Source organism: Somniosus microcephalus, chromosome 10 (genome assembly GCF_052327205.1).
Source record: "Somniosus microcephalus isolate GS21.2 chromosome 10, FLI_Smic_1.0, whole genome shotgun sequence".
In the NCBI taxonomy this organism is placed as follows: domain Eukaryota; kingdom Metazoa; phylum Chordata; class Chondrichthyes; order Squaliformes; family Somniosidae; genus Somniosus; species Somniosus microcephalus.
This window is the reverse complement of record NC_140996.1, coordinates 229,831,718-229,848,249: the sequence shown is the minus strand read 5'-3', so window position 1 is coordinate 229,848,249 and position 16,532 is coordinate 229,831,718. Positions and strand designations below refer to the sequence as shown.

At 48.9% G+C, this 16,532-nt stretch overlaps 1 protein-coding gene across 2 annotated transcripts in view; it reads left to right on the top strand.

The window, feature by feature from the left end:
- The window catches only part of ints4 (integrator complex subunit 4), an 84,828-nt gene that overhangs the window by 48,026 nt on the left and 20,270 nt on the right, over nucleotides 1–16,532 (top strand). For both annotated transcript variants that reach the window (XM_085999746.1, XM_085999744.1), the window contains 4 exons: nucleotides 1,608–1,741; nucleotides 5,221–5,378; nucleotides 9,572–9,665; nucleotides 14,037–14,117. In XM_085999746.1, coding sequence (XP_085855872.1) covers nucleotides 1,608–1,741; nucleotides 5,221–5,378; nucleotides 9,572–9,665; nucleotides 14,037–14,117 — 467 coding nt within the window. The remainder of the gene's footprint in view (nucleotides 1–1,607; nucleotides 1,742–5,220; nucleotides 5,379–9,571; nucleotides 9,666–14,036; nucleotides 14,118–16,532) is intronic.

The following is a 16,532-nucleotide window of genomic DNA, read 5'->3' as shown; positions in this document are numbered from 1 at the left end:
CTTAGTTTCAGCTGTGGCTCAGTGGGTGGCACTCTCGCCTCTGAGTCAGGAGGTTGTGGGATCAACTCCAACTCCAGAGACTTGAGCACAAAAATCTAGGCTGACACTCCCAGGGCAGTACTGAGGGAGTGCCGCACTGTCGGAGGGGCAGTACTGAGGGAGCGCCGCAGTACTGAGGGAGCGCCGCACTGGCGGAGGGGCTGTACTGAGGGAGTGCCGCACTGTCGGAGGGGCGGTACTGAGGGAGTGCCGCACTGTCGGAGGGGCGGTACTGAGGGAGTGCCGCACTGTCGGAGGGGCAGTACTGAGGGAGCGCCGCACTGTCGGAGGGGCAGTACTGAGGGAGCGCTGCACTGTCGGAGGGGCAGTACTGAGGGAGCACTGCACTGTTGGAGGGGCAGTACTGAGGGAGCGCCGCACTGTCGGAGCGGCAGTACTGAGGGAGCGCTGCACTGTCGGAGGGGCAGTACTGAGGGAGCGCCACACTGTCGGAGGGGCAATATTCAGGGAGCGCCGCACTGTCGGAGGGGCAGTACTGAGGGAGCGCCGCACTGTCGGAGGGTCAGTCCTGAGGGAGCGCTGCACTGTCGGAGGGGCAGTACTGAGGGAGTGCTGCACTGTCGGAGGGGCAGTACTGAAGGAGCGCTGCAGAGTCGGAGGGTCAGTTCTGAGGGAGCGCTGCACTGTCGGAGGGGCAGTACTGAGGGAGTGCTGCACTGTCGGAGGGGCAGTACTGAGGGAGTGCTGCACTGTTGGAGGTGCCGTATTTCGGGTTAGACATTAAACCGAGACCCCGTTTGCCCCCTCACGTGGACATAAAAGATCCCATGGGCACTATTTTGAAGAAGAGCAGGGGAGTTCTCCCCGGTATCCTGGAGCCAATATTTATTCCTCAATCAACATCACTAAAACAGATTATCTGATCATTATCACATTGCTGTTTGTGGGAGCTTGCTGTGCGCAAAATGCCTGCTGCGTTTCCTACATTACGACAGTGACTGCACTTCAAAAAGTACTTCATTGGCTGTAAAGCGCTTTGGGACATCCTGAGGTTGTGAAAGGCGCTGTATAAATGCGAGTCTTTTTTTCTTTTTCAACGTCAAGTTATCACTCCTCCCTCCCCCAACTCCCCAAAACCTTCTGAAGCAGAATATCCAGCAAACTTCCGCCCTCCCCCCTCCATTGGCCCACTATCTCGGATCTCCAGCTCTCCTTCTCCCCACAATGAGGCCCCAGATCCCCCTCCAAGCGGAGAAGGTTCTCAACAACTTCCCCGCCCCCCCGCCAATCACTGACCATGTTCTGAAGCAACCCCAGCCCCCCAGAGCGGAGTGTAAGGCACCCAGTTCTCTGCATTTAAATAGGCTGCTCCTGACCTGGGAGTGCTTGATTTTAGCATTGGGTGCTAAAAATGAGAAGTGTTTCATTTTCTGGCACTAACTTTTCCCACCTAAAAATCTATTGTAGAAAAATCTTTCAAGGTGAAAATGATACTCTCTTATTATACAATGTATGAATGAGTATTTGTACAGGACAGGGGGTTATTGTCCCTATTGTACACAGTTAAAGGAGGTCATCCTGTCTTTCTTAACTCCAACTTGTACCAGATATTGCTGTGCTGGTCCTGGTGTTCAACGCTGCCAAGACCTGCCCCACTATGTCCGCACTCTTCTCGGATCACACTTTCCGCCACTACGCCTACCTCCGCGACAGCCTCTCTCACCTGGTGCCAGCGTTACAGGTAAGTGAGACCTGCAGCAGTCGCAAAGGTCTTTTTCACTGCAGGTTGTGGAGCACAACAGAAGACCTGGGGTCCTCTGTACACCTGTGCGCTACAATCGCGGGGGACGGGGTGGGCCTCCTGGCTTTTGGAATTAGGTCACAGATCTCACTGAATGGCGGAACCGGCTCCAGGGGCTAAATGGCCTCCTCCTGTTCCTGTGTACCATTCCACCATTGGCAGCCGTGCCTTCAGCTGCCCGAGGCCCCAAGCTCTGGAATTCCCCCCCTAAACCCCTCCGCCTCTCCTCCTTTAAGACGCTCCTTAAAACCTCCTCCTTTGACCAGTCTGTGGCTCGGTGTCAAATTTTGTCTGATAAACGCTCCTGTGAAGTGTCTTGGGATGTTTTACGACGTTAAAGGCGCTATGTAAATACAAGTTGTTGTAAATTCTATGACCTTATTGGCAGCGGTACAAATAAAACAAAACTCAATTGTCTTCGGCTGTTTTATATCTAGTCTGCTTGTTTTAACACAATTCCCTGCAGTCAAATCTATTTATATCATTTATGAGCCTGTTTGATGTCGCCAGTACCCTGACTGCAATAACGTTTAGCTTTACACACACACACACGCCCAAGGCATTTCATTCCTTGCCCTGGTGTGGCAGTTGTGCTACGAACTCCGCAAATACCATTCGAGTTAATCCTTCGATTCAGTCACACATGCCTATCTCTCTCCGGTTTATTTCTAACCTCTTTATGTATGTTATATTTGCCTCGCCTCACTCGCCTCTGTTTGCATTCTTATTTCTGACCCCCATTTCTCTTCTCTGCCTCCATAATCTCATAAACCTGCTGAATGCCATAAATACAGCACTTCATTGCGGTGAGATACTGGCTCCTGCAGGTCACGTGGGCAAGAATTGTCTGCAAAGAGATTTGCTTAATGCTTTTGTTGCCTCCAGACTCGACTATTCCAACGCTCGCCTGGCCGGCCTCCCATCCTCCGTAAATTTCAGCTCATCCAAAACTCTGCTGCCCGTGTCCTAACTCGCACCCGTCACCCTTGTGCTTTCTGACCTACCAGTCCAGCAACGCTTCAAATTTAAGTTCTAATCTTTGTGCTCAAGTCCCTCCACGGCCTCTCCCCTTCCCTATCTCTGTAACCTCCTCCAGCCCTACAACCCTCTGAGATCTCTGCACTCCTTCAATTCTGGCCTCTTGCGCATCCCCGAGCATCTGGAGACATTTCGTTATGTCAAAGGCACAATATATCAGTGTGAGTTGTTGCACTATTTCCCCGATTTCCTTTGGCCCACCAATGGCGGCCGTGCCTTCAGCCGCCTGGGCCCTAATTCTGGAATTCCCTTCCTAAACCTCAACACCTCTCTCTCCTCCTTTAAGACGCTCCTTAAAACCTACCTCGTTGACCAAGTCACCTGTCCCAATATCTCCTTATGTGGCTCGGTGTTAAAGTTTATCTGGTAACGCTCCTGTGAAGCACTTTGGGACATTTTACTAGAGTCATAACGTATCAGAAGGAGGCCATTCGGCCCATCGAGTCTATTCCAGCTCTCTGCAGAGCAATCCAGTCAGTCCCATTCCCCCGCTCTATCCCCGTAGCCCTGCAAGTTTATTTCCCTCAAGTGCCTATCCAGTCTCCCCTCGAAAACATTGAGTGTCTCCGCTTCCACCACTTCTGTCGGCAGCGAGTTCCAGGTCCTCACCACTCGCTGCGTAAAAAAGTATTTCCTCACATCCCCCCTGTATCTCTTGCCCAAAACCTTAAATCTGTGTCCCCTAGTCCTTGTACCATCAACTAGTGGGAACAGCCTTTCCCCGTCCAGCCTATCCAAACCCGTCATAATCTTGTACACCTCTATCAAATCACCCCTCAACCTCCTTTGCTCTAATGAAAACAAATCCAGCCTCTCCAACCTGTCCTTGTAGCTAAGATCCCCCATCCCCGGAACCATTCTGGTAAATCTCCTCTGCACCCTCTCACGTTAAAGGCGCTATATAAATATACGTTGTTAATACTTGAGGAGAACGTCTCTGAGTAACAGGGATAGACTAAGCGTCAATGAGGCATGGAGCACCTGTGCTGAATTTCCTTGGCTGCATCCATTGGTCGTGCACGATGGAGAAATGTCAGGAGGCCATTGACATGGGGGGGGTCCATCACATCCACACCTAAGCCATGCCCCCACATGCACATCAAAAGCGGTGTGCTGGCTTCAGATGGGAGCGGGAACCTGGGCTGATTTTCGCTCTTCCTAACTTGGGTACACTGAGAACAATTGTACCATCCCTAGAACCCTTTTTGAAGAAGAGCAGGGGAGTTCTCCCCGGTGTCCTGGCCCAATATTTATCCCTCAATCACTAAAACAAAAGCAAAATACCGTACCGCGGAGGCTGGAAATCTGAAATAAAAACGGAAAATGCTGGAAACGCTCAGCCGGTCAGGCAGCGTCCGTGGAGAGAGAAAACGGTTCTGACGAAAGCTCATTGTCCTGAACTGTTAACTCTTGTTTCTCTCTCCAGTTAGATATATTTCTTAAGACTAAAGGGATCAAGGGATATGGGGAGAAAGCAGGGACGGGGTGACATGAATCTTGCCATTCATGTGGAATGACTTATGAAATAATACTGGGCGGCCTGCTGGTGGCGCTGTCCAGGGAGAGTATAAATACTCAGGCATGGGCCTAGCTTGCTCAGGACATTCTTTAACAGGAACTAGTGAAGGACACAACTAGATCTTCATGTTGAAAAACAGTTGATTAAAGCTTTGTTTAACACTTAGACCAAGTGCCTAGTAGTTTTCTTACGTCACAGGGTACTGAATTTGGATGATCAGCCATGATCTCATTAAATGGCGGAACAGGCTCGAGGGGCCGAATGGCCTACTCCTGCTCCTATCTTCTATGTTCCTATGTGCGCAATTGGCTGCCGCATTTCCTACATCACAACAGTGACCACGCTTCAAAAGTACTTCATTAGCTATGAAGCGCTTTGAGATGTCCTGAGGTTGTGAAAGGCGCTATAGAAATGCAAGTTCTCTTCTCTCTACACCCGCCCTGCTAACTGAGCAGGGACTGGAGACTGAAACCCGCAACCCCCGCTCGCCCCCCCCCCCCCCGATCTGTACACACACTGGTCCGGTGTGCCAGCTGGGTGGATCTTTTGCCATGTGCGCTGCGAGGTCGGGTTCGCGCGTGCATATATGCCGTCGGCACGTGGCGGGTGCTCCGTTTTCTCGACGCTTGACTTGCGGAAAACTGCGCCCCACCTAACCAGTGTTCCCTCGCGGCCGTGCGTTGTCTGTGAGGTCCCACACTGGCCGCTCACCGGCTGTTGCATTGTAAAAACCACGCACGTGCAAAATTTGAATGGGCGATTTAAAGGGACCGCGCCCAAAAATAAAAAATTCGAGTGTACAATGCTCCTTAACCCTAAGTCTGAAAAGTGCCTAAGCACTGAGAGTTTTTTTTTTCCCCAGTTGCCCGGGAGGAAGATGGTGTCTGTCTCAGATTCCACCAACCTTGCATTGAATGAAGACTCGTCCTGGCAGTTCGTGCAGCAAAGCCTTGACCGAGTTCAGAGTATTCAACATCTCGACACGCAAGGATCTCAAGATCTCCTGAAGTTAACGATTCGGTACGAATTTGCAGTGATGCAGTTGCTTGATGATTTTTTTTTTTTCCTGCCATCTAGTCAGATGGTGTTGGTGTATAACCACACGGGAATATGATGTCGCGGCGATAACGGAGACCTGGCTCAAAAAGAGGGCAGGATTGGGTTTTAAATATTCCTGGATATAAGGTGTTCAGGAAAGATGGGGAAGGATAGAAAGGAGGTGGGGTGGGCGTATTGGTCAAGGAGACTGTTACAGTGCTGGAGAGAGAGATAGAGAGGCTGTCCTGGAGGGGTCAAGGACAGGATCTATTTGGTTAGAGTTAAGAAACAATAGAGGTGCCATTACACTACCAGGTGTATTCTATAGACCACCAACTAGTGGGAAAGAGAGGAGCAAATTTGCAGGGAGGTACAAGAACTATGGATTAGTAATAATGGGGGACTTCAGTTATCCTAATATAGACTGGGATAATAATAGTGTAAAGGGCAGAGAGGGGGAAGAATTTCTGAAGTGTGTTCAGGAGAATTTTCTTGATCTGTATGTTTCCGGCCTGATGAGGAAAGAGACATTGCTGGATCTGGTTCTGGGGAATGAGGTGGAGCAAGTGTCAGTAGGGGAACATTTAGGGAACAGTGATCGTAGGATCATAAGGTTTAGATTAGTTATGGAAAAGGACAGGGAGCAATCTAGAGTAAAAATACTTAATTGGAGGAAGGAAAATTTCAGTGGGCTGAGAACTGATCTGGCCCGGGTAAATTGGAATGAAAGATTGGCGGGCAAAACTGTAATCGAACAATGGGCTGCCTTTAAAGAGGAGATGGTTCAAGTACAGTCGAGGTACATTCCCAGGAGGGGGATAGGTAGGGCAACTAAAGTCAGGGCTCCCTGGATGAGTAAAGAGATAGAGAGTAAGATGAAGCAGAAAAAGGGCGCGTATGACAGATGTCAGGGTGAGAATCAGGCTGAATATAGACAGTTCAGAGGAGAAATGAAAAAGAAAATAAGAGGGACAAAGAGAGAGTATGAGAATAGATTGGCAGCTAACAAAAGGGAATCCAAAAGTCTTCTGTAGGCATATAAATAATAAACGGGTAGTAAGAGGAGGGGTGGGGCCAATTAGGGACCAAGAAGGAGACCTACGCATGGAGGCAGAGGGCATGGCTGAGGTACTAAATGAGTACTTTGCATCTGTCTTCACCAAGGAAGAGGATGCTGCCAAAGTCATAGTGAAAGAGGAGGGACTGGATGAGATAAAAATTGATAAAGAGGAGGTACTAGAAAGGCTGTCTGAACTTAAAGTTGATAAGTCACCAGGATCGGATGGGATGCATCCTAGGATCGCGGAGGTACTGGCCATAATCTTCCAATCCTCCTTAGATACAGGGTGGTGCCAGAGGACTGGAGAATTGCAAATGTTACACCCTTGTTCAAAAAAGGGTGCAAGGATAAACCCAGCAACTACAGGCCAGTCAGTTTAACCTCGGTAGTGGGGAAGCTTTTGGAAACGGTAATCAGGGACAAAGTTAACAGTCACTTGGACAAGTGTGGATTAATTAAGGAAAGCCAGCACGGATTTGTTAAAAGGCAAATCGTGTTTAACTAACTTGATCGAGTTTTTTGATGAGGTAACAGAGAGGGTTGATGAGGGAAATGCGGTTGACGTGGTGTATATGGACTTCCAAAAGGCATTTGATAAATTGCCACATAATAGGCTTGCCAGCAGAGTTGAAGCCCATGGAATGAAAGGGACAGTGGCAGCATGGATACGGAATTAGCTAAGTGACAGGAAACAGAGAGTAATGGTGAATGGTTGTTTTTCGGACTGGAGGAAGGTATACAGTGGTGTTCCCCAGCGGTCGATACTAGGACCACTGCTTTTCTTGATATATATTAATGACTTGGACTTTGGAGTATAGGGCACAATTTCAAAATCTGCAGATGACACAAAACTTGGAGGTATAGTGAACAGTGAGGAGGATAGTGATAGACTTCAGGAAGACATAGACAGACTGATGAAATGGGCGGACACGTGGCAGATGAAATTTAACACAGAAAAGTGCGAAGTGATACATTTTGGTAGAAAGAAGGAGGAGAGGCAATATAAACTAAAGGGTACAATTCTAAAGTGGGTGCATGAACAGAGAGGCCTGGGGGTGTATGTGCATAAATCATTGAAGGTGGCAGGGCAGGTTGAGAAAGCAGTTAAAAAAGTTTACAGGATCCCGGGCTTCATAAATAGAGGCATAGAGTACAAAAGCAAGGAAGTTATGAAGAACCTTCATAAAACACTGGTTCAGCCTCAACTGGAGTATTGTGTCCAATTCTGGGCACCGCACTTTAGGAAGGATGTGAAGGCTTTAGAGAGGGTGCAGAAAAGATTTACGAGAATGGTTCCAGGGATGAGGGACTTCAGTTACGTGGATAGACTGGAGAAGCTGGGGTTGTTCTCCTTGGAGCAGAGAAGATTGAGAGGAGATCTGATAGAGGTGTTCAAAATCATGAGGGGTCTGGACAGAGTAGATAGAGAGAAACTGTTCCCATTGGCGGAAGGGTCAAGAACCAGAGGACACAGATTTAAGGTGATTGGCAGAAGAACCAAAGGCGACATGAGGAAAAACTTTTTTACGCAGCGAGTGGTTAGGATCTGGAATGCACTGCCTGAAAGGGCGGTGGAGGCAGATTCAATCGTGGCTTTCCAAAGAGAATTGGATAAATACTTGAAAAGGAAAAATTTGCAGGGCTGTGGGGAAAGAGCAGGGGGGAGTGGGACTAATTGGACAGCTAGTTCAAAGAGCCGGCACAGGCACGATGGGCCGAATGGCCTCCTGTGCTATATCATTCTATGAAGCAGCTGGACTGGTTGGGCTCCTTATGTTAGGTCATTTTATAGTTTGCTGAATTGATTCTCTTTATTTATTTTTACTTACTCCGCCTGAGGAGGCTGAGAGGAGATTGATTAGAGGTGTTTAAAATCATGAAGAGTTTAGATCAACTAAATAAAGAGAAACTGTTTCCAGTGGCTGAAGGGTCGATAACCAGAGGCCACAGATTTAAGGTGATTGGCAAAAGAACCAAAGGCGACATGAGGAAAATCCTTTTTACGCAGCGAGTGGTTAGGATCTGGAATGCGCTGCCTGACAGGGTGGTGGACAGTGTTCCCTGTAAGGTGTGTGGCTGCGCACCGCTCCAGGGAACCCACGCAGGCTGCTTGCCGGCATTTCAATGTAAAAAACATGCATGCGCGGTATTTTGAACATAACATAAGAAATAGGAGCAGGAGTCGGCCATTCGGCCCTTCGAGCCTGCTCCGCCATTCAATGAGATCATGGCTGATCTTCTGCCTCAACTCCATCACCGGCCCTATCGCCATATCCCTTGATGCCCTTACTAGTCAGAAATCTATCGACTTCTGTTTTGAATATACCCAATGACCGAGCCTCCACAGCCCTCTGGGGTAGAGAATTCCAAAGATTCACCACCCTCTGAAGAAATTTCTTCTCATCTCAGTCCTGAATGGCCTAGCCTTTATCCTGAGGCTGTGGCCCCTGGTTCTAGACTCCCCAGCCAAGGGAAACACTCTCCCAGCATCCACCCTATCAAGCCCTGTAATAATTTTGTATGCTTCAATGAGATCCCCTCTCATTCTTCTGAATTCAAGAGAATACAGGCCTAGTTTACTCAAACTCTTCTCATACGAGTCCCGCCATCCCAGGAACCAGTCTGGTGAACCTTCGTTGCACTCCCTCTATGGCAAGTATATCCTTCCTTAGGTAAGGAGACCAAAATTGTACACAGTACTCCAGGTGTGGTCTCACCAAGGCCCGATATAATTGGAGTAAGATTTCTTTACTCCTGTACTCAAATCCTCTTGTACGGCCCGCGTAACCCCTTAAAGGGACCGCGCAGGGGCAAAATAATTTACCAGGCACATAGGGTGGTGGAGGCAGATTCAATAGTAGCCTTCAAAAGGGAATTGGATAAATACTTGAAGGAGAAAAAATTGCAGGGATGTGGAGAAAGAGACTAACTGGATTCCTCTTGGAAGGAGCCGGCACAGACTCGATGGGCCGAATGGCCTCCTTCTGTGCTGTACTATTCTCTGGTTCTATGATACAGTGTTTGGCAAAGGGTTGAAGTGCCGAATTTATCGATTCAGTTGAGAGTGTGCTCGTGCCTGACTTGTTTTCTTTTGATGGCTTCCTTCTCGAAACAGTGACCTGCAGCGACTGGGAGAGCTACAGCCAGAGCTGGCGGGGATAGCGGAGTTTTCCGCCATATACTTGCAGTGCCAGCTCCTCCTTATGAAGGTAGGAAAAATAGAAAAGCAGAGTATTTTTTTTAAACGGTGAGAGACTGGGAAATGTTGGCATTCAGAGGGAGGAGGGTCACCGAACATTAACATGCAGGTACAGCGAGCAATTAGGAAAACAAATGGTGTGTTAGCCTTTATTGCAACAGGATTGGAGTGCAAGAGTAACAAAGTCTTGCTGCAATTATGTAGATTTTATGGGAATGGGGCGGAAAAATGTTGAGGTGGAATGAGCGGGATGGTCGAGTTGCAATAAAGCAGCGTTTCAGCACTGCGCGCACAGGAGTGGCCGTGAGATAAGAATTAGGAGCAGGAGGAGGCCATTCAGCACCTTGAGCCTGTTCCGCCGTTCAATCAGATCATGGCTGATCTTTATCTTAAAAAGTAACGCAATGTCAGGACTTGAGATTCTAACCCTCGCCTCCAGGGGAGACTGCGAGCTGCACACTGCGCCTGAAACCGTTCGGCTGTCCTAACTCCAGGCATTTCCAAGGAAGCATGTTACTTTTCAGCTTCAACTATTCGGATCGTTCGTAATCTGTTAAGAGTTTTAATTATAACTCGTTCTCCTTCTCATAATTCTCATAACAGAATGGATGGGAGTGGGCAAAAGTTCACTCTTGTACTCACTCAAGTGTAGAAGATTAAGGGGTGATCTCATCGAGGTGTTTAAGACGATCAAAGGATTCGATAGGGTAGAGAGAGAGAAACTATTTCCTCTGGCGGGGGGAGTCCAGAACAAAGGGGCAGGACCTTAAAATTAGAGCCAGGCCGTTCAGGGGTGATGTCAGGAAGCACTTCTTCACACAAAGGGGGGTGGAAATCTGGAACTCTCTCCCCCAAAAAGCTGTTGAGGTTGGGGGTCAATTGGAAATTTCAAAACTGAGATGGATTTGTTAGGCAAGAGTATTGAGGGTTACCAAGGCGGGTAGATGGAGTTAAGATACAGATCAGCCATGATCTCATTGAATGGCGGGACAGGCTCGAGGGGCTGAATGGCCTCCTCCTGTTCCTAATGTTGACTCCAGGGACCACCAGGAGTGGGGCCATAGCAGAGTCAGAAGGCAGACAGTTTCATCTCCACCTCCGAGATGGTCCCAAAGATTCGGGGGTGACTTTAATTACGGGGGTTCTCCCCAATCGGCCGTTGTAACTTTGACAGGAGATCGACAGTATAGCGGGAGGAGCCCCTGAGAAATTCCCCCCCCCCCCTCCCAAAAAAAAGCTGTTGAGGCTGTGGGGTCAATTGAAAATTTCAAAACTGAGATTGATAGATTTTTTGTTGGGTAAGGGTAACAGAACTATGGTGGGTGAATGGAGTTAAGATACAGATCAGCCATAGAAACATAGAAGATAGGAGCAGGAGTAGGCCATTCGGCCCCTTGAGCCTGCTCCGCCATTTAATGAGATCATGGCTGATCATCCAAACTCAGTACCCTGTCCCTGCCTTCTCCCCATACCCCTTGATCCCTTTAGCCTTAAGAAATATATCCAACTCCTTCTTGAATATATTTAATGAACTGACCTCCACTGCCTTGTGTGGTAGAGAATTCCACAGGTTCGCCACTCTGGGTAAATGGAGAGAAACTGCAAAGTGCTACAGTACAAAGGGATCTGGGGGTCCTGGTGCATGAAACACAAAAAGTTAGTATGCAGGAGCAGCAGGTGATCAGGAAGGCCAATGGAATCTTGGCTTTTATTGCGAGGGGGATGGAGTATAAAAACAGGGAAGTCTTGCTGCAGTTATACAGGGTACTGGTGAGGCCACACCTGGAATACTGCGTGCAGTTTTGGTTTCCATATTTAAGAAAAGATATACTTGCTCTCGAGGCGGTTCTGAGAAGGTTCACTCGGTTGATTCTGAAGATGAGAGGGTTGATGTATGAGGAAAGGTTGAGTAGGTTGGGCCTCTACTCATTGGAGTTCAGAAGAATGAGAGGCGATCTTATCGAAACATATAAGATTGTGAGGGGGCTTGATCGGGTGGATGCGGTGAGGATGTTTCCACTGATGGGTGAGACTAGAACTAGGGGGCATAATCTTAGAATAAGGGGCTGCCCTTTCAAAACTGAGATGAGGAGAAACTTCTTCACTCAGAGGGTAGTAAATCTATGGAATTTGCTACCCCAGAGAGCTGTGGAAGCTGCAACATAAAAATAAATTTAAAACGGAGATAGACATTTTCCTAGCAGATAAGGGAATTAGGGGTTACGGGGAGAGGGCAGGGAAGTGGACGTGAGTCTTGATTTGGATCAGCTATGACCCTATTGAATGGCGGAGCAGGCCCGAGGGGCCGTATGGCCTACTCCTGCTCCTACTTCTTATGTTCTTATTATGTTCATTTCTGTCCTAAATGGCTTACCCCTTATCCTTAGACTGTGACCCCTGGTTCTGGACTCCCCGACCATCGGGAACATCCTTTCTGCATCTAGTCTGTCCAGTCCTGTCAGAATTTTATAAGTTTCAATGAGATCACCTCTCATTCTTCTAAACTCCAGCGAGTACAAGCCCAATCAACCCTATCTCTCCTCATACGTCATTCCTGCCATCCCAGGTATCAGCCTGGTGAATCTTTGCTGAACTCCTTCCATGGCAAGAACATCCTTCCTCAGATAAGGTGACCAAAACTGCACACAATACTCAAGGTGTGGTCTCACCAAGGCCCTGTACAACTGCAGCAAGACATCCTTGTTCCTGTACTCAAACCCTCTCGCTACGAAGGCCAACATACCATTTGCCTTCTTAACCGCCATGATCTAGTAGAATGGTGGAACAGGCTCGAAGGGCTGAATGGCCTCCTGTTCCTATATTCCACTCTGGTGGAGTAGCGGGTGATATCTGAGGTTGTCATCACAGCCCAGTGTTGGTGTTGAGTGTCAGCCGTGGCTCAGTGGGCAGCACTCTCGCCTCTGAATCAGGAGGTTGTGGGTTCAGGTCCCACTCCAGAGACTTGAGCACCAAAATCTAGGCTGACATTGTAGTGCAGTGCTGAGGGAGCGCTGCACTGTCGGAGGTGCCGTCTTTCGGATGAGATGTTAAACAGAGGCCCCGTCTGCTCTCTCAGGTGGATGTAAAAGATCCCACGCCACTATTTTGAAGAAGAGCAGGGGGGAGTTCTCCCCAGTGTCCTGGCCAATATTTATCCCTCAACCAACGTCACTGAAAAACAGATTATCTGGTCATTATCACATTGCTGTTTGTGGGAGCTTGCTGTGTGAGAATTGTCCGCCGCGTTTCCCACATTACAACAGTGACGACACTTCAAAAAAGTACTTCATTGGCTGTAAAGCGCTTTGGGACGTCCTGAGGTCGTGAGAGGCGCTGTATGAATCCCAAGTCTTTTTTTTTGAGCAGAGAGAGCTTTACTCTGCATTTAATCCATGCTGCTTGGGACTTGGTGCTGTCGGGAGTCGCTGAGGCCCAGTGCGATATCCGCTGCCACCCTGTCTGAGATCGGATAACGCCAGCAGAGACCAAGGGCCAACAGTAACCAACCCCGTCCGTCGGAAAACTGACTGGATCAGGTGCAGCGCTGGTTTCACTTCCCCGCCCGACTTGAGAGCAACCGAGAGGAATAATCAGCCGTGGTGTTGAACCGGCGTTCTGCCCGATCCCGTGAGATCCCCGCCCGTCGGGTTAGGTTGAAATTGCTCCCCACGGAATCAGACCCGGACCTCTCCTGGCGTGTGTCCCTCCGTACTTATTTAAGGAGGGATATACTTGCATTGGAGGCAGTTCAGAGAAGGTTCACGAGGTTGATTCCTGAGATGAAGGGGTTGACTTATGAAGAAAGGTTGAGCAGGTTGGGCCTATACTCATTGGAGTTTAGAAGACACTGAGGGGGCTTGACAGGGTAGATGCAGAGAGGGTGTTTCCCCTCGTGGGGGAATCTAGAACTAGGGGGCATAGTTTCAGAATAAAGGGTCGCCCATTTAAAACTGAGATGAGGAATTTCTTCTCTCAGAGGGTCGTAAATCTTTGTAATTCTCTGCCCCAGAGAGCGGTGGAGGCTGGGTCATTAAATATATTTAAGATGGAGATAGATTTTTGAACAGTAAGGGAGTGAAGGGTTATGGGGAGCGGGCAGGGATATGGAGCTGAGCCCAAGATCAGATCAGCCGTGATCTTATTGAATGGCGGGGCAGGCTCGAGGGGCCTATTCCTGCTCCTATTTCTTATGTCCTTATGTACCTCACGCTCAATCTCTGAGCCATGGGCAGGGGGATCTTTATTCTTCAGGAACATTGTGAGCAGAGTTGAAGAGTATGTGTCGCTGATATAGCTGGTGTCGAAATACGTGTGCAGCCAATATGCTGTGGTATTTCTCGCTAAAGTAGACTCTGAAAGGAAATGTTATTTTCCCTCGCAGTCCCTTCAAGAGAAGCTGTGGAACGCGTCGGCCCCGCTATATCTCAAGCAGAACGCCATGGCAGCTGCTGCAGCTAAACAAGTAAGAGACGTCCTGTGTGTCCCTGCCCCCTTTGCTTGCTCCTTGCCGTCCCACACGGGTGTCAGCCGGGGCTCAGTGGGTAGCACTCTCGCTTCTGAGTCAGGAGATTGTGGGTTCAAGTCCCACTCCAGAGACTTGAGCACATAAAGCTAGGCTGACACTCCCAGTGCAATACTGAGGGAGCGCCGCACTGTCGGAGGGGCAGTACTGAGGGAGTGCTGCACTGTCGGAGGGGCAGTACTAAGGGAGCGCTGCACTGTCGGAGGAGCAGTACTGAGGGAGCGCTGCACTGTCGGAGGGGCAGTACTGAGGGAGCGCTGCACTGTTGGAGGGGCAGTACTGAGGGAGCGCCACACTGTCGGACGGGCAGTACTGAGGGAGCGCCGCACTGTCGGAGGGGCAGTACTGAGGGAGCGCCGCACTGTCGGAGGTGCCGTCTTTCGGATGAGACGTTAAACCGAGGCCCCCGTCTGCTCTCTCAGGTGGACGTAAAAGATCCCACGGATGGGACTATTTGAGAAAGAGCAGGGGAGTTTTTCCCTGATGTCCTGGCCCAATATTTATCCCTCAACCAACATCACTAAAACAGATGATCTGGTCATTATCACATTGCTGTTTGTGGGAGCTTGCTGTGCGTAAATTGTCTGCCGCGTTTCCTACATCACAACAGTGACTACACTTCAGAAAGTACTTCATTGGCTGAAAGCACTTTGGGCCGTCCGGTGGTCGTGAAAGGCGCTGTCTAAACGCAAGTCAAGTTTTTCTTTTACAAAGAAATACATAGACGGAAACGGGCCATTCAACTCCGCCAGCCTCCCCCTCTTTGAACAAAATTGCGCGCAGAAACCCTGAGATCGTGGTCACGTTCAGCGTGCGCCGTCAAACCCACCGCAAAAACTGCCTCAACATTTACGTGCGGCAGAGAAAATAAAACCAGAGATCAAAGTAATCCCTGGATAGATATGGATCGATCGGCTTGCTACAGTTTTTATCATTCTAGATGTAAAGAGCTAGAACAATGGAAATTTATAGTTTTGGATGAAGCTTTATCAACAACAGAACCACCCCCCCCCCCTCCTCCCCCTTGCAGTTAGTAATTAGAATCATGCAGGGGTATATTCTCTGACCAGCTCTGCTCCTATCATGCAGTGCACTTGGTGCACATTTTAAGACATGGGAATTCAGGAGAAACTTCTTTACCCAGAGAGCGGTGAGAATGTGGAACTCGCTACCACAGGGAGTGGTTGAGGCGGATAGCATCGATGCATTTAAGGGGAAGCTGGATAAACACACGAGGGAGAAAGGAACAGAAGGATGTGGTACTTGTACTTCTTGCAATCTAGTATACTGTATTCGCCGCTCATGACGTGGTCTCCTCTACATTGGGGAGACTAAACGCAGATTGGGCGACCGCTTTGCGGAACACCTCCGTTCAGTCCGTAAGGGGGACCCCGAGCTTCCGGTCGCCTGTCACTTTAATTCACCGCCCCACTCCCACTCTGACCTCTCTGTCCTCGGCCTCTTACAGTGTTCCAATGAAGCTCAGCGTAAGCTCGAGGAACAGCACCTCATCTTTTGATTCGGCACTTTACAGCCTTCCGGACTCAACATCGAGTTCAACAATTTCAGATCATAACCTCGGCCCCTATCATTTTTTTTTCTCTCTCTCCCACATGGCAGCTGTTGATCATTCTGCCATTGCCATTTACACTTCATCTAGAGCCATCTTTTATTTCTCAACTTGTCCCATTACCATCTCCTTCTGCCTCGCACCATCATCCCTTTTGTCTCCTAATCTCTCCTGCCTTCCACCCTATCACAGACCTTCCCTTTTGTTCTTTCCTCCCCTCCCCCCTTTCCCTGCCCCTGCACTTGCTTAAAACCTGTTCCATCTCCAGCTTTTTCCAGTTCTGACGAAGGGTCTTCGACCTGAAACGTTGATTCTGTTTCTCTCTCCACAGATACTGCCTGACCGGCTGAGTATTTCTAGCATTTTCTGTTTTTATTTCCGATTTCCAGCATCCACAGTATTTTGCTTTTGTAGAAGGACATGGGGATGGGGGTGAGATGAAATGGGGTGGGAGGAGGCTGGTGTGGAGCAGAAACACCGGCGCGGACCAGTTGGGCCGAACGGCCTGTTTCTGTGCTGTAACTACTTTGTAAAAGTTTCACAGCAAAAAAGTTTTTAAAGAGTTTTCTCTTAGAGGCAATGGCGGCTGCATTTTTTGTCCCCGTACCTCTTAAACAAGCCCAATCAGAAAAGAATACCCAGACACTTTTAGTTTTATTTGTTAAAATACCCTTCTTGCCAAAACATGTCCATTGGGGCCTATGAGCTTGGATCGTTGCAGCAGGTGTGTATTTTGCTAAATGCGCCGCTTCTTTAGTTGATCACTAGAGGGAGCAGCGGACTAT